The 25,410-nt window shown below is 37.5% G+C and overlaps 1 protein-coding gene across 1 annotated transcript; it reads left to right on the top strand.

The window, feature by feature from the left end:
* The first annotated feature begins 16,685 nt into the window (after positions 1-16,685).
* LOC149203712 (uncharacterized) lies at positions 16,686-25,189 on the top strand. Its single transcript, XM_089400235.1, has 6 exons — positions 16,686-16,744; positions 24,210-24,262; positions 24,470-24,520; positions 24,727-24,780; positions 24,881-24,952; positions 25,152-25,189. The coding sequence occupies exons 1-6, from the start codon at positions 16,686-16,688 to the stop codon at positions 25,187-25,189; spliced, it is 327 nt and encodes a 108-aa protein (XP_089256361.1).
* The last annotated feature ends 221 nt before the right edge of the window (positions 25,190-25,410 follow it).

The raw sequence follows: 25,410 nt of genomic DNA, 5'->3' as shown, positions 1-25,410 counted from the left end.
CAAGATCCAATTCATTCGGGATTGGCCAGCTCCAACCACTCTGACAGAGCTCCAGAACTTTCTGGGTCTTTGCCAATTTCTACTGCAGGTTCGTGTTGGGATTCTCTCATATCACTTGGTCCTTGAGTCAAGTCACCAAGGGAGAAGCGAAAGAAAAATTATTTTAGTCTAAATCTCAACAGAAGGCATTCAAAAATTTGAAACATCGCCTTTGCTCTACACCAGTGCTCATATTACCAGACTTGTAATAGCCATTTGAGATCGAGACATATGCCTCTGACTATGCTATTGGGGCAGTCCTTACTCAACACGAACATCCAATGGCATATCACAGCGAGGCACTTTCAGACACAATCCGGAAGAATCCCACTTATGAAAAAGAGATGTATTTCATTGTGCAGGCCTGCCAACAATGGAAGCATTACATTTTGGGGAAGGAAATGGTCATCCACACAGACCACCGACCTCTGTAGTTCATATAGATGCAAGGGAAGTTGCAGAATGATCACCATCAAAAATGGTCCACATACCTGCAATAGTTCCATTTGAATATCAAGTATAAGAAGGGTAGCAATAATAATGTTGCAGATTGCCTCAACTGACCACCAATCATGGCGTTAACCAGCATGCTAAACTCTTGTGGGCACGAGACTTCTGATTGGCACTTCTCTACAAAAGCGATCCAGAATTTAGCCACACATACTAGACACTCTTGGAGGGTTAGCAAGTTCCAAATTTTCACCTCCAAGATGCCCTATTATGCCACCTGGGACACCTTTGTGTTACTTCAAGCGAGCGTGCCAAGATGATTTGGGAAGCACACTACAGTCGGGCCGCTGGGCATTTCGGGGTGGAGAAAATGGTGGTAGTACTGTAACAGTGTTTCTATTAGTCGAATCTTCGACAAGATGTCAGGAAGTACATAAGATCTTGCACTGCCTGTGCCATTGCCAAACCGACCATTAAGAATCAAGGCCTCTATACTCCACTACCTACCCTGAGTTTACCTTGGGAATCCATCTCCATGGATTACATGTCGGGCCTTCCTTCTACTAAGCATGGCAGTGACTATGTTTTTGTGGTTGTTGACAGATTCTCGAAGATGGCCATTATGGATGCCTGCAAGAAGAATATCACAGCGGAAGCCACTACTAAACTCTTCTTTAAACGAGTGTGGGTACACTTTGGGATCCCATAGTCTATCATCTTAGATCGGGATAACAGGTTCCTCAGTACATTTTGGTCTAGTCTCTGGTTGATGCTAGACACGGAGGTCACTAAGTACACAACTTTCCATCCCCAAACTGATGGCCAGACAAAGGTCATCAACAGGATGATCGTACACATTCTGCGCATGTACAACTCAAAGCATCCACACACATGGGATGAGAGCCTCCCCTATTTCTAGGACAACTATAAACGGGCTCTCCACAGCTCGATTAGCCACAACTCTTTTCAGGTGGGCTTGGGATTCTAGCCACTATGTCCCATTAATGTGGCCATGCCATTTGTAGCTACTAAGGTAGATTCGGTTCATGTCTAGTCCGAAACCGATAAGGCAAACAACTTCATTGAGCACATCTAACATATCTGCCAGCAGGTCCACGACATTCTGGAGAAATCAAATGCCAAATATAAGCAGTGACATGATCAACATCGGGTGCCACACAAGTTTCAGGCGGGCAAAAAACTCTGGTTGCATTTGTAAAAGGAACGCCTTACCAGAGCCTATCGGAAACTTAGACCACTCCGATATGGTCCTTACACCATTACCAAGGTTGTGGGAGACAATGCATTTAAGCTCAACATTCCTCCATTCCTTGGCCTACACCTAGTGTTCAATGTGGACCACCTTCGCCCATACTTCCCACCATTGCTAGACACATTAGACATTGCAGAACAACTCGCACCTACAGAGTTAAATCCAGATTGCATGGAACAAGTCACAATTGATCGAATCATGGACATGCAGATCAAGCACACTCACCAGCAGAAGATCCAACTATATTGAGTTTTCAAAGCTGACCAACTCCTTCACTAGGGCAAGTGGCTCACCAGGGACCAAGTTCAACAGTAGTTTCCCCATCTCATGGAGGAACTCAATGCAATGGGGACCATTGCTTCCTAAGGGGGGAGAAATGATCTGGGTGGATATTGGTGGCCACCCACCAATTCCACTTGGACCCCCACCATTGTTTCTTTCATATTTTCATTTTCCTTAATTGTAGCACAATTTACTATTTTTAGCAGTTTTTTGGGTCCTAAACTTTCGGAGCCGTTTTGAGGCCATAAACGGCGTTTTTTTGGAAATCTTGTACCAACTATTTTTTTTGGTCTAAAATCACCTTTTCCGCATAGTCCTTGGAGAGATATTTCCAACATGGTGTCATGCGTGTCAAATGGAGATAATATGACCAAATCGTGACCCCTGGAAGTTGGCTGTCTAAGTAACCCCAACGTGGCCCATAAACTCTTGGTGTTACATCTCCTTGGGTTATGGTTTTGGTTGTTTAGGGTTTTCTTTTATTGTTCAATAATAAAAAGGCCCTTGAGCGTCATTTTAATGCAGTGTAGAGGTATGTAGCCGCCACATCTCTTCTTAGAGATAAGCTATCATTGACCGAGCTAACCTTATTTCCATTCTATTTGTAAGCATATTTCAGTATTTGATATTAATGAAATGAAGTTTTATTTCTATTGCATCTTTGTATTTATGGTTATATCTATAATTTGTTGCGTTCCTGTTTAAATCTGGATCACAATGTGTCCTTGTTTCATTGATCCAATGCAATGAAGTGAATATAATGAGATCAATCCTAAACTAATTGCAGAAATGGAAACCTTAACCCATTGCAGGAAACAAAAGACAAGGAAAGAAAACCTATTACAATTGCATAAATTAAAAAGCATGAACCAACTCTAAATCACTGCATTCAAAGAGACCATATTCTAGTAACAACATTCATTAAACATTTCAAAAAACAATCATGTAAATCATCATTAGGCTATTCAATTGATGAACTTGTCTAAACCCTAATTGTTGAAGTGAGATGAAGTGGTAAAAAGGAAATTCCTAAGTGGTATTTTGTCTTCCTCAATCATGTTTTCAAAACCTAAGAGACATTATTCAGGGCTAGGAGGAAAAAATCAAGCTTTAAGGACAATTTTGGTTAAGTTTGGAGGGCTTCTGCACGGTGCTACATGATGTTATAGGATTGAATCTTTGAGTGTTCTGAGGGATAAAAGGGTGATATGAAGGTGGGAAAGGGTAGTGGAAGGTAGGAGAAATTTGTATGGTTCCCTTTTCAAGTTAGTACCCTTCAGGAGCCCATATTTCACAAGGAACAATGCACACAATGGCTTTCAACAAACCAAAAATGTACTCTCGGTGGACGATGTTTTGAAGGAGTTGTTGAGGTAAAAAGAAATGAGATGGTGGTAGGGTGAGGAGTGTGAATGCCAATTTTTAGCCCTACAAACCCATAGTATCACCTACATACACAAGAAATATTATCATTTTTATACTTGAAAAGACTAAAAAACCTAGTTTGCCAGCTAGTCTGTCCTCTAAGTTATCTCACTGAATGACCAAATAGATTGTTATGACAAGGCTATTGAGTGCTTGGATGATAATCGGGAAAAGAGAATTTTTCAAGGAAAGAAGAAGCCTACATGAGTGATTATGGTCACCGCTATACAATCTAAGCACAGTTGCAAGAAAGGATGTGTGATGTTTGTATTCCATATCTCTAGTGATAAGGGTAAGGATGTTGAGGATGAATAAATATTTAAGAGGTACCTTGTATTACCTTAGTTTCAGGATGTGTTTCTGGAAGAGATTCCAAAGTTTCCTTCCCTTAAGGAAGTGGACATTTCTATTGAGTTGGTACCAGGAGCAACACCATCATCAAAGGCACCTTACAGGATGAGCACACTAGAGTTAGTAGCATTGAATTTGTAGCTGAAGGAAATGCTTGATAAGGGATATATTACGCCAAGTGTATCACCTTTGGGTGCACCGATGTTGTTCATGAAGAAGAAGGATGGTACTCTTAGGTTATGCATTGATTATAGGCAACTGAACAAGGTGACGATTAAGAACAAATTCCCATGGCCGAGGATTGATGATTTTTTTGATCAGTTGAAGGGAGCAACAATGTTCTCAAAGATTGATCTGAGTTCAGGATACGATTAGGTACACATCAAACAAGAGGACATCTACAAGACTACTTTCAGGACCAAGTATGGGAATTATGAGTTTGTTGTAGTTCCATTCGGTTTGACTAATATGCTGAACATTTAGCAACATTGTTGAGATTGCTTAGAGAGAATCAGTTTTATTCCAAGCTTAATAAGTGTAGTTTATTTCAGAAAGAGGTGCATTACTTGGTACATGTTTTTTCCAAGGAAGGCATAACAGTAGATATAGAAACGGTAAGGGCTATCATGGAGTGGGAAACTCCTAAGAATGTGGATGAAGTCGAATCATTTATGGGTTTAGTGGGTTACTACAGGAGTTTCATCCAGAAATTCTCACATATTTTATATCCCATTACATCTTTGTAGAGAAAAGGGAAGACATTTGAATGGGTAGAGGAATGCACATCCAATTTTGAGTAGCTGAAGCAGTTGTTGACAAATTCTCTAGTTCTTAAGATTGCAGATCCAAATAAAGAGTTCGTGCTGTGTACAAATGCCTGCAACAGAGGTCTTGGTGGAGTCTTGATGTAGGAGGGACAGGTGGTATGCTATGAGTCCAAGTAACTGAATGAACATAAGGATAACTATGTGACTCATGATCTTGAGTTGGAATGTATTATCCATGCACTAAAGATGTGGAGAAACTATCTTCTTGGTAGGAGGTTCGTATTGATGAGCTACCAAAGTGGGTTGAGATATCTATTTGACCAACTGAATCTGAATTCTAGGCAAGATATTAGGTCCAACCCTAACCCCTTATTGATGATAATCCCAAGGGTCCTAGTCATAGTCACAGCTAGTTAGTTGATTCAATAAAACCTGTAAGCAATTATCTGCATTAATAATAATTGTAAGTGGTTGAGCCACATTATAGAAAATGGACCATAATTAGTTATAAAAATGCCATATTTAATAAATAAAGTGGTTAACCCATGTTAGGCAAGGGACAACTAGTAGTTAGGGTTTTTGATGTCATTAAGCTATAAATAGTCTTAGATAGTAAGGGAGGAATCATCAAGTCTTATTGTAATTTAGATTTTCTCTTTTGGAGGTTTCACCCTTGAAGAGGCAAGTGCACATTGTATTTTTCTTCAGCATAATAAAATATTTTTGAATCTTATCTCATTTCATGTGATATTTTTGTGCTTTGAGCTATATTGTTTCATGTTTATGGCATTTTGGCTTTCTTGTAGGTCAAGTGCATAACAAGTGGTATCAAAGCACTTTCCAGGGTCAACTGTACCTCCAATTTTTGTAGTTTTTTTTAGGCTAGAGATGTGTTCCAACATCTTTAAACCAAAAAATTTATCATTAAGCGTATAAACCTTCGATTTGGGGAGGCATGCATGCATGAACTATGAGAGGTGGTCACACTTATTGGACCCCCTTATATCCCCCGTGGGTACCCCTTCGAGTAGTAGTGCATTAGAAACAACTGTACATAGACTACACTTCCATGTACCCTTGGGTATATCAGAAGGCCCCCTAGGGTAACTTGAAACCTAACCTTCGATAATACTTTAGATGTCTTGCTGCTTCAGTACAATGAGAACAACACTCGGGGAGATTACTCGCACATACAATAGGGTAGTCGGATAGTATGACTAAGGGTACAATCAATCCTCCTTAGTTAGTGCTCTAAAATATTGGGCCAAGCACTACTGTTGGACCCCTAGGTATATTGTAGATGGCCATCTCGAGATGCTTGCAAGAGACCTAGCCCATAAGATTCAAGACGACGAGTTGGTTACATTGGTACCATTCACTTGTAAGCCCACAATTTTCAAGGAGTCCCAATTTTTTCCCGAATTGACTTCAAGTGACCCACATCACTATACTCTTGAGATTTCACTATTTCTAAGCATACTACTCTTAAGTAAGCTCAAAATTTGACCTGGGCTACTGTATGCTCAGTACTAGGTCTCAAGTTATGGCTGTAGAAACGACTACCAAGAAGGTTGAAAACATTAAGAAAAAATTCAGTGAGTTCCAAGAGACCATTACCTCCTAGCTCACAAAAGTTTGGACATTATAAACAAACCTCGTAAACCCATGAGGGAAGATAATAGTGTCAATGCACACATAGAAGTAGAATACAAACATCACATTCATTTCCATGGAGATCACCAATCTTTGAGCCACTGGACACCCAAGCTAGACATGTACAAATTTGATGGCTCTAACCCTGTAGTATGGGTGGTACAAAAGGAACAATATTTCTTCCTTAATAATATATAGGAGGATGGAACTAAACTACATGTGGGAGCCCTTTATTTGAACCAAGAGAGATGGAATTGGTGGCAGTGGCATCAGAAATTTTATACAGGGAAGCTAACTTGGAACATATTCTTAAATCCATATGTGGCTGCTTTGATCGAGAATCTCAATTTTTGGGGCATCTCACTAAGCTAACAAAAACAAGTATAGTAAGGGACTACATTGCATATTTTGAACAACTAGCCATCATAATTGATTGATTAGGAGATGAATTTTACTCAGAATGTTTCATCAGTGACCTAATGGAAGCCATCCAAGCCCATGTTCAAATGCATCACCTAGCTACTTGGTTGGACACATGCCACAAGGCCTTAGATGTAGAAGTCACCTTGAATGCCTAGTCTAATTGTCCAAATTTCATCATGAAGGCACGCCCCACCCAGACTATGGGCACCACCCAACCACTTAAGGTTCAAAAGGTGTCACTGACAGACATGGCCAAAAGAAGGAAACAAGGACTTTGCTACTACTGTGATGACAAGTACTCCCTAGGACATAAATGCAAGGAACCAAAATTATTTCAAATTGATGCTACTGAAAACAGTTCAACCAATGAAGCTCCATCCACTGAAGTTCCTGAGGAAGAAGCGGGTGAACCCCAAACCAACCTAGACAATGATCTCACAGTGACACTAGATGAAGTGGTTATATCAATACATACCTTGGCTAGAATTTTGTTGCCCTAGAATCAGAAAATCTGAGGTTTTAATAAGCATCATCTAATAGTGGTGGTGATTGATAGTGGAAACACTCACAACTTTGTCCATAAGAGAGTAGCAGAAGCTCTTCATTATTTTTTATGGGTGGTACCTAATTTCCAAGTCCTTATTGCTGATGGGGGGACCAAGAAATGTGAAGGACGGTGTCAAAATATTAAGCTTCAAATGGGGAATTATCACCTAAAAACCCACATGTTTTCCATTGAAATGGGCAGTTGCGATATTGTCCTTGGTGCTAAATGGATACACACACTAGGCCCTATCACAATGGATTTCCAGGAATTATATATGAGCTTTAACCAGAACGACCACACTCATACATTGAGGGGACTCCAGAAAGGTGCTCCTACTATCATCAACGCGCATCAAATGGAGAAGATTTTAAAAAATGGCCATCATGGGGTAGTAGCCCATTTTAATGCCATCTAGGTCATTGAATCCACTCCTCCTCATATTCATAATGATATGAAACAAGTATTAGATCATCACTAGCGGGTCTTTGACAAACCTAAGGAGCTCCTACCCTCCAAGGGGGAACATGATCATAGAATCCCTTTAATCTCAGGTGCCCAGCTATCAAATGTCTGCCCATATCAATATCCTTTTGCACAAAAGAATGAAATTGAAAATATCATCAAGGAAATCCTCAAAGTCGTTGTTATTTATCCTAGCACCAACTCTTCATCATCTCCAATGGTCATGGTTGTAAAGAAATATAAAGAATGGCACATGTGTCCCAACTTTTGGGCCCTTAACAAGCTCATTATCAACAACAAATTTCCTATTCCAATAGTTGATGATTTGCTTGATGAACTGCATGGTGCTAAAATTTTTACCAACCTAGACCCCCATTTGGGCTATCACGAAATATGCATGAAGGAAGTTGACATTCCCAAGATAGCTATCTGTACTGATGAAAGCCATTATGAATTCCCAGTGATTCCATTTGGTCTATGTAATGGTCCATCCACTTTTTGGAGCCTCATGAACCACATTTTGAAAAAATATCTTAGAAAATTTATCCTCATCCTTTTTGATGACATTCTCATCTACAACATAAGATGGGATAAACACCTTCAACATGTTGAACAAATATTGCAATTTCTCCAAGATCAAAATAATTTGTGAAATTATCTAAGTGCTCTTTTGGCATGGAATAAGTAGAGTATTTGGGACACATTGTGGGTTATGAAAGAGTAAGGGTTGATTTGAAAAAGATTCAAGAAATGCAGGATTGGCCCCAACCAAAACCCTTGAATAGTTTGATGGTATTCTTGGGTCTCACGAGCTATTATCACAAATTTGTCTGCAATTATGGATGCATTTCCATAACTCTCACTAATATTCTCAAGAAAAATTAATTTATCAGAGCTAACATAGCTTAGCGGGCCACGTGCTCCACTCCAGTATTGGCCTTACCAGACTTCACCAAATCTTTTGTCATTAAATGTTATGTTTCATGTACATGAATTGGCACAATATTAATGCAAGAAGGTAGACCATTGGATTTCACCAGTCAACAATTCAGTGGCAAACATCTGGGCCAATCTACATATGAGAAATAAATGATGGTGATCTTACATGTAGTAGACACTTGGTGACCATACTTATTGGGGCGACGTTTCTAATTCCACACTGACCATCATAGCCTAAAATATTTTCTAGAGAAACGTATATCATCACCACAACAAAATAAATGCCTTGAAAAAATGTTGGGATATGATTATGAGATAATTTACAAGAAGGGGCATGGAAATGTAGTGGTCAATGCCTTGTCACACCAATTTGAGGATGAGGGCACCCTTTTTATCATTATCTCTACCATTGTTTTGAAGAGGCCTTCCATGAATGGTTCTTCCACCCCTCTCTATCCTAGCTCATTAATAACTTATGAACATATCCTAATGCCTTAGAAGACTACTCTTGAAAGGATGAGGTTCTTTGCTACAAAGATCGGGTAGTGCTATCCTCGACCTCCAACCTCAAAAACCACATATTGGAAGAGTTGCACTCCTCATTGACTGTAATACATTCATATTTTCATAAGAGTTATGCACGAGCATGCCACTCTTTCTTTTTGACCAACATGAAGAATGACATTCTTACTTTTGTAGTTGAATATGATGCATGCCAATGAAATAAAGGGGAAACGATCAAGCTACTGAGAACCTTACAACCATTGTAATTCATTGCTTATGTATAGATAGATGTTTCCATGGATTTCATTATTGGTTTCCCAAAGTATGACAACAAATCAATCATCATGGTTGTTTTTGATAGACTTTTCAAATATGCTCATATTGATGCTCTACCACACCCATTTACCCCAACATCGGTGACTCAAGTTTTCATGGAACAAATCTTCAAATTGCATGGCATGCTGACTTCCATTGTGTCTGATTGAGACCCATGTCCTCTTTCAACTTGAGTGAAATTCTAATAAGTTGCTACATTCTCCTTTTCACCGACATCCTAAGGTTTCCTCACTTCTTAGCCCACTTTCCTTTAGTCTTCTCATTACCTTTCCAATCATGCTTAAGATTAGACTTGCACTTAGACTACTTATAACAATGCTTCAACTTCCCAATTACTTCATCCAATGACCGAGGCTCATCATCCTCAATCTGATATTTGAATGCTAAAGGAAATGCATTGATGAAACTTTGGACCTTTTTCTTCTCATCCTTAAGATAAGTAACATACCTCAACAAATACAGAAAATTAGTTGTGTAATCTTCATCTATCATCAAACCCATCTTCAGCTCATAGAATTCCATGGCCTTTCCATCATAATATCTCTCAAACAACTACTTCTTCCTGAAGAGTCTTTTAAACTCATGCCAACTAAGCTCCTCTACACTGATGCCTCTGACACACTTCACATCTTCCCACCATATAACTACTTTTCTCTTAAGACTTAAGATCGCTAGCTTGACTTTCATATTATCTGAATAATCATGCAATTCAAAGAACTTATTCATCTCAAGTAGCCATGCTTCAACATCTTCTGGTTTCTTCACATCCCCATCAAAAGGAGGAGGATTGGCTTTCTTGAAGTCTTCTGGAAAATACTGCTTTTCACTCCAATAAGGATGTTGATAGTCATGATAATGATGTCTATGAAAACCATAACTAGAATAAAATCCATGAGTGTTATCTCTCCTACCATGTGTATCCAAATATCTACCACCCCTTATTGTACCATATTCATCCAACCTGTATCCTAATCGAGACCTGCTACCTTGTGCCCCATTTGTGTTTTCCTCCCATCCATGACTGATCTTCAACTATCCCTGCTTCTACAAATATGTAAGGCTCTGAAGGATGACTATATTAACCTTTTCTTGCTTTTCCTAAGCTCTGGAAACCCTTTCTTATGCCTCAATCAACTTGCTATTATCTACCTTACAACTTCTAATTTCTACATTTAAACTTCAAAGTGTATTCACTATATGAGGAGAGTACTCTTCTCTTTAATGCTCAACTAACCTGCCCCATTCCATTGAATTCACATTAGGCCTATAAGGGGAATCATTTGAACTGTAGTCCACCATTTTGCTTTTCATCTCTGATCATCTATCTTCTGCAAACATGTCATATTAGATAAACGAAATATAGACATAATCAAAATAATACCTTAAAGAAGTTCACGGGAGGTTATCACTTCTACACAAACTAGTCCAAAATAGTATGATACATATACATATATACATAATGACATCGATATATGAATGATCACATATAAATATCATGATCATAAAAAGAAGTAACCTACATGCATGCATGATGAACACATAAACAACTAACATGCATGCATAACCATATGCATTTAGCCCATCCAGTCCAAGTGTTTGAACTTGGAAGCTCTAATACCACCCTGTAACGCCTCCTCCCACATTTACCCACTTTTACAAGCTCAACAGGGTAAAATTGAGATGAGTGTTACTATGACATGACTTGACCTCCAAGATCCAGTCATGGAAGTGGGGCTGACAAACCAGCAACGAACTGACAAACCATAGGGATTACATACTACTTAGGAGCTTGAAATCCACCCCAAGTGATCAATCCTTGAGTTAGCACTCTTTTCCACATAGTTTACCCCCCAACCGCACCCTTGACACTCTCCACATGTAGTTGGAAGGTTATAACTGCATGCACAAGCCTAGCTGCCAACGGTGATGGCCTAAAATCCCTAGTTCATAGAACATGGTCACAAAATATATGCCACTTTTTTAGGAAAGACTCCAGACCATTATCCATAACTGTCTGTAACTTTTCAGAATCATGATTAAGATGACAACAATTCCAAACATTCAAACTTGAACAAGACCTTGACTAGGAATTGCTAAGAACACAACAGGCATTTCGTCAAACATATGTTAAACATGAAAGCTACAGGTCATGAATGCATATCCGATCATAAAATTATAAATTTCATCTAAGAATCACCAAGAAGGCTCCAAGCCCTCTTTAACTAGTTGAAACAACACTTGTTAGGCCATGCATTCATCAACCATCCAGTAACTTACAAAATCATAAACAAGCACCATAGCTAGAGAACATCATATAACCAACATATAACCAGAATAGAGACCATAAAAAATTAGCCATAATGTCAACATGATAACCGGTACAGGTGCTCATATATCACAATAGGAAAATATCTCATATTAACATATGAAAATGCCAACCAAGATAGTATCTTCCACGTACCACCTGACCATAGATTGGGATGAGCCAAATCTCTTTTTCAGCCAATCACCCCTACACCATATTCCAAGCATGAATGTGGAATCATACGGGTTAAACCAAAACCAAACCAACTAGGGATTCCAAAGGTTAAACAACCTCAACCATCAAACATAGTAATCTCAAATATGCAGTCTACAAATCGCTAACATCAACTAAATCAGTCTCTACCCAAGTTATCTATGGCTCCAGGAAATAGTAACTCAACCCACAACCTCCAAGGAACTTTAGTATTTCCAAGGCTCTAGAGAATTTGTCCCAAATCCAAGGCTCCATGGACTAGTAACTCAACCCACAAACTCCAGTGAAACCAAAGTTGTTTCAAGGCTCCTGGGCATTTGTCCCAACCCACAGGCTCAAGGGACTAGTAACTCAACCCATGAAGATTGTTTTCCAGCCCAAAGCCATAGGAAACCAGAGAATCAATAAAAAAATCCAAATGGGGAACCCACTACACCATGGATATCAAGGAAAGTGTAAGGCAAGGCTAAAACCATTATCAATCTAGGAAAATCTCTAGGCCAATGGCAACACATAACCAAGGAACCGCATGCATGTACCACACATCCAAAAATAAACAATGAGATCACACATGCAACCTGTTACTTGCAAATTAAGCCCGTTGTAGCTGTTTATCTAACTGCCTCATTGTGCTTCCTTACTTCCATTGCTTGCTTTCTCTAAATCATAGTGAATGCTAGTGTGCTCCAAGGATGCTCCAAAAATTTTCTAAGTGTGCAGGAGTTTATGAGAGAGGTATAATGAAAGAAGAGATCAACTCAAAACTTTCAAAAGGCTAGCAATTGATTCTTTGATGTCTTTTTATTATTGATGTTTCCATTTTCTTCATTTTCCATCATTTTTCCTCTAATATCCTTTGCATGCAAATTTGCATGTCTTCACCTTATTTTTCTCCTATTTTAGTTTATTTCTCATAATTAAATGTTATTTATTGCCTCTTTTCCTTTACCAATGCCTTCACTAATTTCCATAGCCATTAATTAACCACAAGTGTTGCCCACTAAAGTTTTTTACCCACCATTTAGCTTGGAATACATGTCCCATGAAATTGGTTTTATTTTATTTACATGGAAAATCAACAACGGGTTGTTACACTCTTTGACTCTCCACCTCTCTTCTTCCCTCTCTGTCTCCCCCTATCTCTCTCTTTATCTCTCCCCTCCAACTCTCTCTCTCTCTCTCCACTTTTCTCTATCTCTCCCTCTCTCACCCCTCTAACCCCATCTCTATCTTTAGGGATTAAGGCCTAAGGTTCCTTCCCCAATCATTGACAAGGACACCTTGGATGCTTCAAAGGTTATTTTAGTACCTAAGGCATTGACTTATTCCCTAAATCATTTCTAGGGTCCTAGCATACACAGTACTAGTGAAAACCACTTAGTGGCATGGGATATGTAATCATAGGTGAAAGGAATCCCTAAGACTCAATGTGTGGTTGTTGAAGGCATTCTTCTTGGAATATATGGATAGAAGCTTTGTTTGTGGTGGAAGGTTCATATTCTATACTTAGCCATGTCCGAGGTCCAAAAACCCATGTTTGAGCTAGAATTGTTCTCCCTAGGTGCCTAAATGATTTCTTTAGGGCCTAAGGCTAGGTTCCACCATTCCCTCCACTATCCCCCACCCCCAAAACAATTTTAATGGCACTATGACCCAAATCTATTGCTAAAATCCTTCTAGAGGAGTCCATACTCTCTCTTAAAGGAAAAGCATCCCATAGAAAGGTCCAATTGGTGGTTCAAATCCCCATTTATCTCCCTTTATCTTTAGAAGCTATCTTTAGGGCTTGGTGGTTGAGTTTCCTCCCCTAACCATGGCCAAGGCTACTTTGGAAGACTCAGAACTTTCATCATATCTTGTGCATGACCTTCCTCCCTATATCATTTCTAGGGTTGTGGGACAAAGAGTTACTACTCAATACCACCTTGCATTGAACATTACATTGTCCCTTAAATAATTAATGATGGATGATTAAACATACTAACAATAAATACACATAAATCAATAAATAATTTTTTAATGTGATTTAATAACTTTTTATTAATTTTTAAATTTGTTAATTTAAAAATATGAAACTAGTATATTTTTAAATATTTTTTAACTAAATGGTTGGGTTTAATTTTATTCAAACTAATTGTTGAAAATAAATAAAATACAAAATATAGTAATACATATAGTTAATAAATCAATGATTTAGTGGATAAATTATAGTAAATATAAAATTATAATAATATGGAGACACTTAATAAATAATTACATAGAAAGTTATTAATAAATAAATAAAATATATTTTATTGTAAAATTAAGAATTTCTGGTTGAGAATATTATTGCAAAGATTTATGTCAAATTTAAGGATAATGTCATAAAGAAATCAACATTTAGTGTTGATAATAAAATTAATTTATAATAGAAGTTGGATTTATATTTTTCATTAAAATGTTTAAAAGTAAAAAAATGGGTTATTTTTGTAATTTAACCCTTTTTTTTTATCAACAATGTCATGTATTTTTGGAAAATGATTTATTAGGAAAAATAATTTACAATGCAACATGGAGTATTTGCTTCCTTTACTTGAAGAATAGACACCTCATCCTTTTTTGATTTATTCCACAACATTGAAAATGAATTGAAATATTCAATAAATAAATATTATCCCATTATTTTTGAATTATATGATATTATTTATTGAAAATGATAATTAATAACTAATAAATTAGTTAATATTGCATCCCATTAACTAATTCTTAACTACCTTTTCCCAACGGCTAGTTGGTAATGACTAGTTTATAATGGCTAATTCTTAGTGGCTATTTCCAGGAAAGGATGCTTCTCTGCTCTTTAACAATGGCGAAGATTGGTTTTTTCACCTTTGTCTGGAGAATGAACCACATTAGTTTCAAATCTCAATAATGTGATTAATTCGAAATACAATCCTTCTATTAATATGGATCACAAAAGTATAATATCTAAGAATTTCAAAATTATCGTAGGCCATCTTTCAAGAGGATCAAGTCCTAAGTATCAACTCCTCAGTATAATCCTCCACTGAATTCAAATTCTTCTTGATGAGTTATCATAATGTCAATATCATTATATCATATGCCAAAAAAAAAATCAAGGTGGATGAAATGGAAAACAAGGAAATTGGTTTGACAGTGGGATCATTGCTAATCAATGATCAAATCTCCCACTTCTCTATCCCATGAAATTAATTATGCTAGGAAAGTACAAATTTGGTGGTTATTGGCTCCATTGGTGGTATTATGGTGAACACAGATCTTTGAAATGCTCCTCCCCCCGAGTGGGTAGAGGAAATGGAACAAATGCAGTAGGATCTAGTTGACCTATAGTTAACTCATAGATGTAAACAATATCAACTATGCTTGTAGCAATGGAACTCTTGGTGGGAAATAGAGTAAAATTACAAAGCTTAAAGGCTTAAATTATGGACATTCAACAATAGGTCACTGAGCTTGAAATATCAGATCATCAACTTCAACAAGGTGGGTTCTCCTGGAGAAACTCGACTAACCAAGCCACTAAAAATTTACTATATTTAAATGCTTCTCCTATGGATGACTCTAGTTTGGGGATTGAGGCATGACACCCTTCTCTTGAATAGTTTTTGTGTGGTTTAAATATATTGAGTTCTTGAATATTTTTTGGTCACGGCTTTATCTCTTTTGGAAAATCAATTTTTGTTGTTGTTGTAATTAGAAATATTGTGTTTTTAAATTGATTATAATTAAATTTATTGTTAATTTGATTGTAAATTTAAGTTAAAGGAAGACCACCAATAATATAAATTATTAATTTTACAAACATTTTTTAAAATAATTTAGAAATCTATTATAATTTTATAATGCAAAAGTTTCATTATAATATGGTTTTGTTTTTTTGTTTGTTTTGTTATGCTATGTGAGGCATGAGAAACCGTGACCCATGGGCAACTAAGCCATCAAAATACCCCAGGGATTGCACCTCGCCTAGTCCACACATACACTTAACATGGATAGATTGTTAGTTTCATTATAATATGGTTTTGTTTTTTTTTGTTATGTTATGTGAGGCATGAGAAACCATGACCCATGGACACCTAAGCCATCAAAATACCCCGGGGATTGCACCTAACCTAGTCCACACATACACTTAACATGAATGGATTGTTTTCCCACAAACTTTCGAATGGATGACCTTTACATCCCAAAGTGCCTTAATAGTAATAGTGTCTATATATGCCTCATGAGATTTATGGTTTTCTTTTTATTATTATTATTTAAATTAAATGATATACCTTTTGAGTTTTAAAAATCTTTAAATAATTAATTTATATAAATTTAATAATTCAAACTAAATTTGTTATTCCAGCCATTTCAAACTAAATTTAAATAAAATTGAGAAAAAAATACATTGAATATATAAAACTAAAACTTTTGAACTACTCAAATACAAATAAGCCCTCCAATAACTTAAATGTATTACAAATGAGTCCTCCAACACTTTGCGAGTAGGCTCTCCACTATCTTGAATCTATTGCAAGTGGGCCCTCCAACGATTTACATGGTGAGAATATCAAAACAAGCATGAATGGACGTTGGGAATGTGATTTCCCACTTGTCTACCATCTTCTAATTTTGGATCTGTGATTTAATTGCTAGACCTCCATATGGTTCAAAAATTGAAACTTAAAACAAAAGTAACATTGACAAGCATTAATGGAAATTAATGGGGATGTGTTTGAAATTTGTCAACCATCTATTAATTTTAAATTTAAGTATTACAAGTTTACTTCCTACACCTCCCTACAATGTGATTCTGCAAAATATTATCTAGTTTAAGATAAAAATCAGATTTGAATTAAAAAGGAGGAGTTACAGCTCACAGGTGAGTACTGCACCTGGAGACTGCACTCATACAAAGAGAACTCTCCGTACACTCTACTATCCATCAAGTGAATGATTACATTATTAAGTACATCACTAGAAATCAGGTAGTTGCAAACAAACTCCTAAACTCTAGGAACAAATCCTAAACTAAGGAGATACGTTACAACTTATGTAACCATTTCTCTGTTAATACAAAATAATATTAATTATTTTCAACTCCCCCCCTTAATGGAGAAAGGATTATCCTGAACTCCTAGCATCCCTCTAAACAATTCAAACTTTACACGCCCAAGAGGCTTAGTAAAAATATCAGCCATGTTATCACAAGTTTTACAATATTCCACACATATTTCTTTTGACTATATTTTCTCTCGAAAAAAATGAACTTGAGTATCAATATGCTTGGTATTTTTATGAAAGACTGGATTGTTTGCAAGCTTGATGGTACTCTGGTTGTTAGTTTTGATAATAGTTGATTCTTTCTGCTCTTCTCCTACATCGTTGAGAAGTCTTCTCAACCAGATAGCTTCACATGTGGCTGCACACAATGCTTGGTACTCAGGTTCACATGAAGATAGAGCTACAGTTCGCTGCTTTTTGCTGCTCCATGCTATGACCCTGGATCCAATGTTGAATGCGTAACCTGTGATAGATCTTCGATCATCCAAGTTACCTGCCCAATCAGAATCTGAAAAACCTGCTAGAATAACATCAGAAGTGTCAGTGTACAAAATGCCATAATTACTAGTACCACTAAGATACCTCAACACACTTTTTGCTGCGACCCAGTGACTTTCGAGTGGTTTTGACATGAACTGGCTCAACACACTATCAAAATATGCCAAATCTAGTCTAGTTGTAGTCAGATATATCAAACTGCCAACTAGCTATCTGTACATAGTGGTATCCACCTCTTTAGTGCCATCGTCACTGCTCAACTTTAAATTCCGCTATAATGGTGTTGCTGCTAATCTGCACTGCTCCATTCTGAACCTTTCCAACAAGCTTCTAGCATACTTCCCTTAAGTAAGAAAAGTTTGTCCAGAGTCTCTCCATACCTCCAATCCCAAACAATAACGAAGGTTTCCAATATCTTTCATCTCAAACACTTGTGACATCTGCTGCTTGATTTCTGTGATCAGATTGTTAACATTCCCTGTTATGATCATATCATCTACATACAAAGAAATCAAAATAATTTGCCTTTGTTTATTAAACTTGGTATACAAATTTGGATCATTCAAGCTTCTATGAAAGCCATGCTGAACAAAAAATGAGTCAATTTTCTCATACCACGACCTGGGTGCCTGTTTTAAACCATAAAGTGCCTTTTTCAATTTACACACAAGATGTTCTTGTCCCTTTTTCAAAAAACCTTTAGGCTGTACTAAATAAATTTCTTCTTTCAAGTTACCATTCAGAAATGCAGACTTAACATCTAGCTGGTGTAGCTGCCATTTGTGTTTTTTCTAAGGAAATTAGCATTCTAATGGTGTTTAATTTGGCTACAGGAGCAAAGGTGTCATCGAATTCTATTCCCTCTTGCTGTGAGTAACCCTTTGCTACCAGTCTAGCTTTAAGTTTCTCTATACTCCCATCGGCATTTAATTTTGGTTTATACAGCCATTTACATCCTATGGGGGTTTTACCTTCAGGCAATTCAACCAAATCCCAAGTATGGTTTCTGTTTATTGACTCTATTTCCTCATACATTGCAGCCCTCCATGCATCAGATTTACTTGCTTCCTCATAATTTGCAGGTTCTACAATTTTTAAAATCTTTGACATTAATGCATAGCCTTTCAGTTTAGAAGATAATCGAGTCTTCCTACCTGATCTCCTTGGTAGGGGACTTACCTCAATTTCAACCTTTTCCGAGCTTGCATCTTCATTGATTACATCATCTGTTACTTCTTCTTCTTGTTTCTTCTCTTGCTCTTCATCTTCCTCATTGTTTTCTTCCAATAGCAATGGAATGTGCCAATCACTGTTAGAGTCATTCTTTCCTTCTTCAACCTGTTCATGAAATATGACATCTCTGCTTGCAAAAACCTTGTGAGTCACATGATTAAATAACTTGTATGCCTTGAACTCAGTGCCATATCCAACAAATATACATTTCAGGGCTTTAGGATCTAACTTCTTCCTATCTGCCTTAGGTATATGAGCATAAGCTTTTGAACCAAATATTCTTAAATGACTCACTGCTGGTTTGAATCCAAACAATGCTTCAAAAGGGGTTTTGAAGCCTAGACATCTAGTAGGACTTCTATTCTTTAAATACACAACTATGTTAATAGCTTCTGCCCAAAGACCATTTGATAGACCCTTACCTTGAAGCATGCTCCTTGCGCACTCCACAAGAGTTCTGTTCTTTCGTTCTGCCACTCCATTCTGTTGTGGAGTGTGAGGCACTGTAAACTGTTGCACAATCCCATGATGCTTGCAGAAATCCATGAACTCTCCCAACCTGTATTCTCCCCCTTGATCTGAGCGGAGAATTTTTATCCTTTTTCCTGTCTGGTTTTCTACCATGGATTTAAACTCTTTAAAATACTGAAAATCTTGACTCTTTTTACTCAGAAAGTATACCCATGAAAATCTAGTGCAATCATCTGTAAATAAGAGAAATTAATATGCTCCTCCTAATGACCTGGTTTGCATGGGTCCACAGATGTCTGTATGCACCAGTTCTAAAATATCTCTTTCCTTTCTATTAACATGCAAAGGAAACTCTTCTCTATGCATTTTCCCTAATGCACATCCATCACAATCCAGCTTAACATTATGGAAAACAGGGAGTCCATCGACCATACCTTTTCTCTGAAGTAGGATGAGGTCTTGCAGATTAAGATGGCCGAATCTTTGATGCCAGAGATCTTCGACTGTTGATCCAGCTGCAACCATTGCTTGCTGTGGCATACTCTTCACATCTAGTCTGTACAAATTCCCCACGCGCACTCCTGTTGCAACTGTTTCCATCTGGCTATCCTTAATGACACAGTTAGTCTTAAAGAATTGAACTTGCATGTCCTGATCAGTAATCATTAAGACAGAGACCAAATTTTTCTTAATTCCTGGAACATACAATACATTTTTAAGGTGTCTAATGTCACCGCTAGGTAATTTTACAGGAATGTCACCATGTCCTTTGATCTCATGTCCAATATCATATCCTAAATAGATTTTCGACCCACATGAAGTTTCTTCAAGAAATTCAAACCAATCCTTCTTACCAGTCATATGTGAGGATGCGCCAGAGTCGACATACCATATGTCGTCCTCATCTTCCTTTGAAGCTGAAAGAGCACAATTGACTATAAATAGTCAAAGTTCATGGCTATGATCCTCCTCTTCCTTAACGAAGTAACCCTTATGTTTTCTCTCTTTGTTTCTTCCTTCGTCTATCTGCCTCTTATAACAATCTCTAATCTCATGTCTAGGTTTCCCACAGTAAAAACATTTCTTGATGGGAAAATTATTAGCAGACATACCTTTAAATAGTCTCTTCTGAAATGTGTTGGCTCCTCTCTGCTGCTGTTGCTGATGCTGCTTCCCTTTAAACTGTCTCCTTTTTGCCATTAGAGCAAGGTCATACTTTGAGATTTCAAATTTTGTCGTCGCTCTTCTTCTTGTATCAGAATCCCTGTCAGCTCTTCAAATGAAGGGGCTTTCTCCCTTGCTGACAGCCCTGTGATAAATGTCTGGTAATCATCAATCATTCCATTCAACGTGATCATGACCAGATCTGAATCGGAAACTTTCTCTCCGATATCTCCCAATCTGTCCTTCAGGTCTTTGACTCTCACAATGAATCCAGCAGCGGATTCATTTTCCTCCATCTTCAATGCAAACATCTTGCCTTTGAGTGACAAGACACGGTTTGAATTCTGTGTCTGGTATAGGTTTTTAATGGTCGTCCAAATGTCAGCGGCCGATTTACAGTCTCTAATATGTGGGATAACATTGTCCTTGACGGACATCTTCAATATGACCTTTGCTTTTGTCTCCCTTTTATCCCAATCTTGTTCTTGTGTGGCTGATCCTGATCTCAGCTCATTTCCTGTCACGATCGACCACGCATTTGCACTTTCAAGTAAAGTTTGCATCTTGAATTTCCAGTTGTTGAAATTTGATCCATCGAGTTTTCCAGACTCGTGAAGATACGATTCTAAACTATTATTCATATTGACTTATACCAGATCCGAACCTCTGTTCTGATTTTTTTTTTTTTTTTTATCTTCAATGTGCCACCATCGGGCAAGTCCAATTTGTTGCCACCGAATAGATCCGGAACTCCAATGCGCCACCACTGGGAAAATCTGATCTACTGCCACCGAACAGATCCGAAACTCCAATACGCCACCACTGGGCAAGTCCGATCTGCTGCCACCGAACAGATCCGAAACTCCAATGCGCCACCACCGGGCAAGTCTGATCTGCTACCACCGAGTAGATCAGGAACTCCAATACACCACCACCGGGCTACTCCACTCTGCTGCCACCGAACAGAGCCGGAAATTCAAAGTGCCACCACCAGGCAACTCCGATCTGCAAAAATTGCAGATTTTTCAAAGAGAAAGAGGTTGGCGCTCCTTCGACAGCGAAATTCCTGCGCCAGAAACAAAATTCACGCAAGGCACGAAATTGGCGCGATTAATCTTGGATTTTCCACGCCAACTGTACTTTCTGGCGCGCTTATCACCCTCAAAACCGCGCCAAGTGGCGCGACTGTTCCTTAAAAACCCGCGCTAGCTCTTCTTTCCGCTCAAAAATGGCGCGACTATTCGCGTCAAAACCGCGCCAACACTTTCTTGTGCTTAGAGATGATCAGTCATCTGAGACCTGTCTTCAGGTGTTACTGCAGTCCACTTGATTCTACAAATGTGCCACTATAGTTTTGTAATCAATGATGCATCCTAAAAAAAAGATAACGCTATCCCTACTCTGTGCTCCAATACCAAGATAAAAAACAGATTTGAATTAAAAAGAAGGAGTTACAGCTCACAGGTGAGTACTGCACCTGGAGACTGCAGTCATACAAAGAGAACTCTCCGTACACTCTACTATCCATCAAGTGAATGATTACATTATTAAGTACATCACTAGAAATCAGGTAGTTGCAAACAAACTCCTAAACTCTAGGAACAAATCCTAAACTAAGGAGATACGTTACAACTTATGTAACCATTTCTCCATTAATACAAAATAATATTAATTATTTTCAACTGTTTAAACATTGATCGATCAATTGTGCTATGGTAGAGTTTAACAGGTTTGAGATGTATGTGAGAAAACCTAAAATCACTTCGTTTTGTAAAATTACCGGCACAAGTTTATCAATTTCACAAAATAGATCATCTATTTTAGGTGTGTTTTGGTCTTGTTATTCTCGCTGAGAGGTCATGGTTGGTTGTATCTTGTTTTGGTTTCATTATTTTAAATCATTTGGGCCTTAATTTTTAGCCAATTATTTGTACCATATGGAAAAAAACTTCATCAATGATTGAACGTGAGTAATTATTTCCATTTCTATACCACAATTAATTGGATGAGTTTTTATTATGAAATTTAAATCAAACCAATGTTATTTTTTCCAATTAAATTTATTTATAGGAATTAAAAATGACTAGTATAGGTCATTTCGATAACCTTTGCAGGGAAGGAGACAAAACATGGGACATCTTTGTCACAAAAATAATGAAATCTCCATTCACTCCATCTCTCTATCTCCATTTTTCTCGCGTTCTTTCTCTCTCCCTTTGCCTGCCTCCCTCCCTCATTGTCTCTCTCCCTCTCTCCCCCATCACTATTTCCCTCTCTCTCAGTTTCTCTCTCTCTCTCTCCATATCTATTTGTCTTTATCTCCCTCCCTCTTCCTCAACACTCTTTTTCTTTCTCTCTCTCACCCTCCTCTCCCTTGACCCCCTATCTCTCTCCTCCCACCCTCTCTCCTCTTTCTCTCATCTCCCCTTCTCTCTCTCTCTCTTGATTGATCTCTTTATCTCTCCCCTCCAACTCTCTCTCTCTCTCTCTCTCTGTCAACTTGTTCTCTATCTCTCCCTCTCTGACCCATCCAACTCCATTGATACATTTAGGGACTAAGGCATAATGTTCTTCCCCCAGTCATGGTCAAGGCCACCTTGGACACCTCAATTGTTTTTTTGGGACCTACTGCATTAAATTATTCCATAAATCATTTCAGACATAAGTACTAGTGAAAACCACTTAGTGGCATGGGATCTATAATCACAAGCCAAACACATCTCTAAGAGCCCATGTGTGGTTTTTCAAGGCATTCTTCTTGGCCTAGATGGATAAAAGCTTTGTTTGTGGTTGAAAGTCCATGCTTCCATCATAGCCATGTCCTGGGATAGAAAACCCATGCTTGAGCTAACATTATTATCCATAGGTTCCTAAAGAATTTCTTTAGGGCTTAGGGCTAGGTTCCACACCTCCATCCATCCCCCCAACCCCAAAACAATTTTCATGGCACTATGACCCAAATCTATTGCTAAAAAACTTCTAGAGGACTCCATACTTTCTCTTAAAGGAAAAGCATCCCACAAAAAGGTCCAATTGGTGGTTCAAATCCCCATTCCTGTCCCTTTACCTTTAGAAGCTATCTTTATGGTTTGACGATTGAGTTTCCTCCCCCAACCATGGCCAAGGCTACTTCGGATGACTCATAACTTTCATCATGACCTATGCATGGCCTTCTTCCCTATATCATTTCTAGGGTTGTGGGACATGTAGCTACTACTCAATACCACCTTGCATTGAAAATTACATTGTCGCTTCAATAATTAATTGTTGATGATTAAACATACTAACCATAAATATACATAAATCAATAAATAAAATAAATTTTAATACAACCTCTATTGCCTAAGTCCAAAGGTTCCTTCTCCTATCATGTTACCTTGTTAAAGACACTGGCCTTAAATCCTCTAATGGGATTGGTATCCCCATATTGAAGGGTGTACATTGGAAAAAAGAATTTACCACCAAAGGGAACGTATAAATAGATTGAAGTTTCACGTTTTGAATATATATGGACAATTGCGTTTCAACCTAAAACTGTGCAACCTCGCAGCTGGCAGTACTGATACATCTGAAATTGTTTAAACCCGAGAGTGTGCAATCTCTCTTGTAGGGCGTTTTGATCGTTTCAACATAAAACTCTCTCGTGCAATCTCTCTCGCAGGGCGTTTTGACCGTTTCAACGTAAAATTGAACTGTTCAATCTCAATCTCAATCTCGTAGGGCGTGATGGCATCAAGAGACGCAGAGAGGAGGATGATCCAAGAGTCACGCTGTCGCACCATGCATTTCCACCGAGAATAAGAATAGTAGCAAGAGATTCGAAATTAAGAAATGGAATGCTGTTGCACTCTGGGCATGGGGTATCATGTGCTTCCAACCTTATCCCTTTTATTCAATTACATTTCCATTATCTACACATTTTATTTTAAGCAAATTCAAAATGGTTTATTTAAAACAGAGTCGTTTTACACCAGTCTTCAAACTGTCTCTGAGAGTAAAAATTCCCAATTTAACAAATTATCATTTAGTTTTTATTCTAACAGAATTTTAATCATTTCTGCATGCAGACATCCAGGTCGATAATTGTGCAATTTGCAGAAACCACATTATGGATCTCTGTAAGTGCTATTTATATAATTTAATGGTAGAAAATTGAGAAGATGGATTGTTTTTGGGAGATTTTTGAATCAGTTTGACTTTTTCTTATTATGAAATTAATTCTAATAAATATTAAAAAATATAGATAAATTCAAATTTCTAAATAAATATTAAAAAATATAGATAAAATTCAAAATTTTAATTTGTTTTGTTTTTCAACTTATAGGTATAGAGTGTCAGGCAAATCAAGGAACTGCTGAAGAATGCATAGTTGCATGGGGTATGTTAAAAATATGTATTATTATTATTATTATTATTATTATTCGCTTAAGCTCTAGGTTATCAAAGTTTTATATGTTTTTCTTTGACATTTGAAACAGGAGTCTGTAATCATGCCTTTCATTTTCACTGCATAAGTCGGTGGCTTAAGACAAGACAAGTCTGCCCATTAGGTATGTATTCTAAACTTCCTTCTTGTGCAATCTTTAGGGCTGCATTTTAGTAGAGTGAAATTATTTTGAAATGGGAACATGAATCTTTTTAAGGAAATGGTTAGTTGTTTTTTCTGTTCACTTTATCTTTGGTTGGACAATGAGAGAGGAATTCATTTGAACTTTTATTTTACACCTTACTATGTATATATTGTTGCAGATAATAGCGAGTGGGAGTTCCAGAAATATGGACATTAGAGCTGTGATCACTACCAGCCTCGTTTTTCTGTTTTTTTTGTTTTTCTATCAAATATATTTTGTTTTTTCCTAAACTCATTTGTATAATGTATTTCGGAAGATGAAATTGGTTATTTTATTTAAAATTTTGTTATTGATGATGTATTAAAATTTTGTTATTGATAATGTACTTTACTTTTGGAACAATTTGTTACTTCACTCATACTTTGGAACAATTTGTT

This window comes from Pinus tabuliformis, chromosome 2_1 (genome assembly GCF_031772625.1).
Source record: "Pinus tabuliformis cultivar Carrire ecotype Pingquan chromosome 2_1, CPIR1, whole genome shotgun sequence".
Taxonomy (NCBI): domain Eukaryota; kingdom Viridiplantae; phylum Streptophyta; class Pinopsida; order Pinales; family Pinaceae; genus Pinus; species Pinus tabuliformis.
Note: the sequence above shows the minus strand (reverse complement) of the source record. Positions and strands in the feature narration are given on the sequence as shown.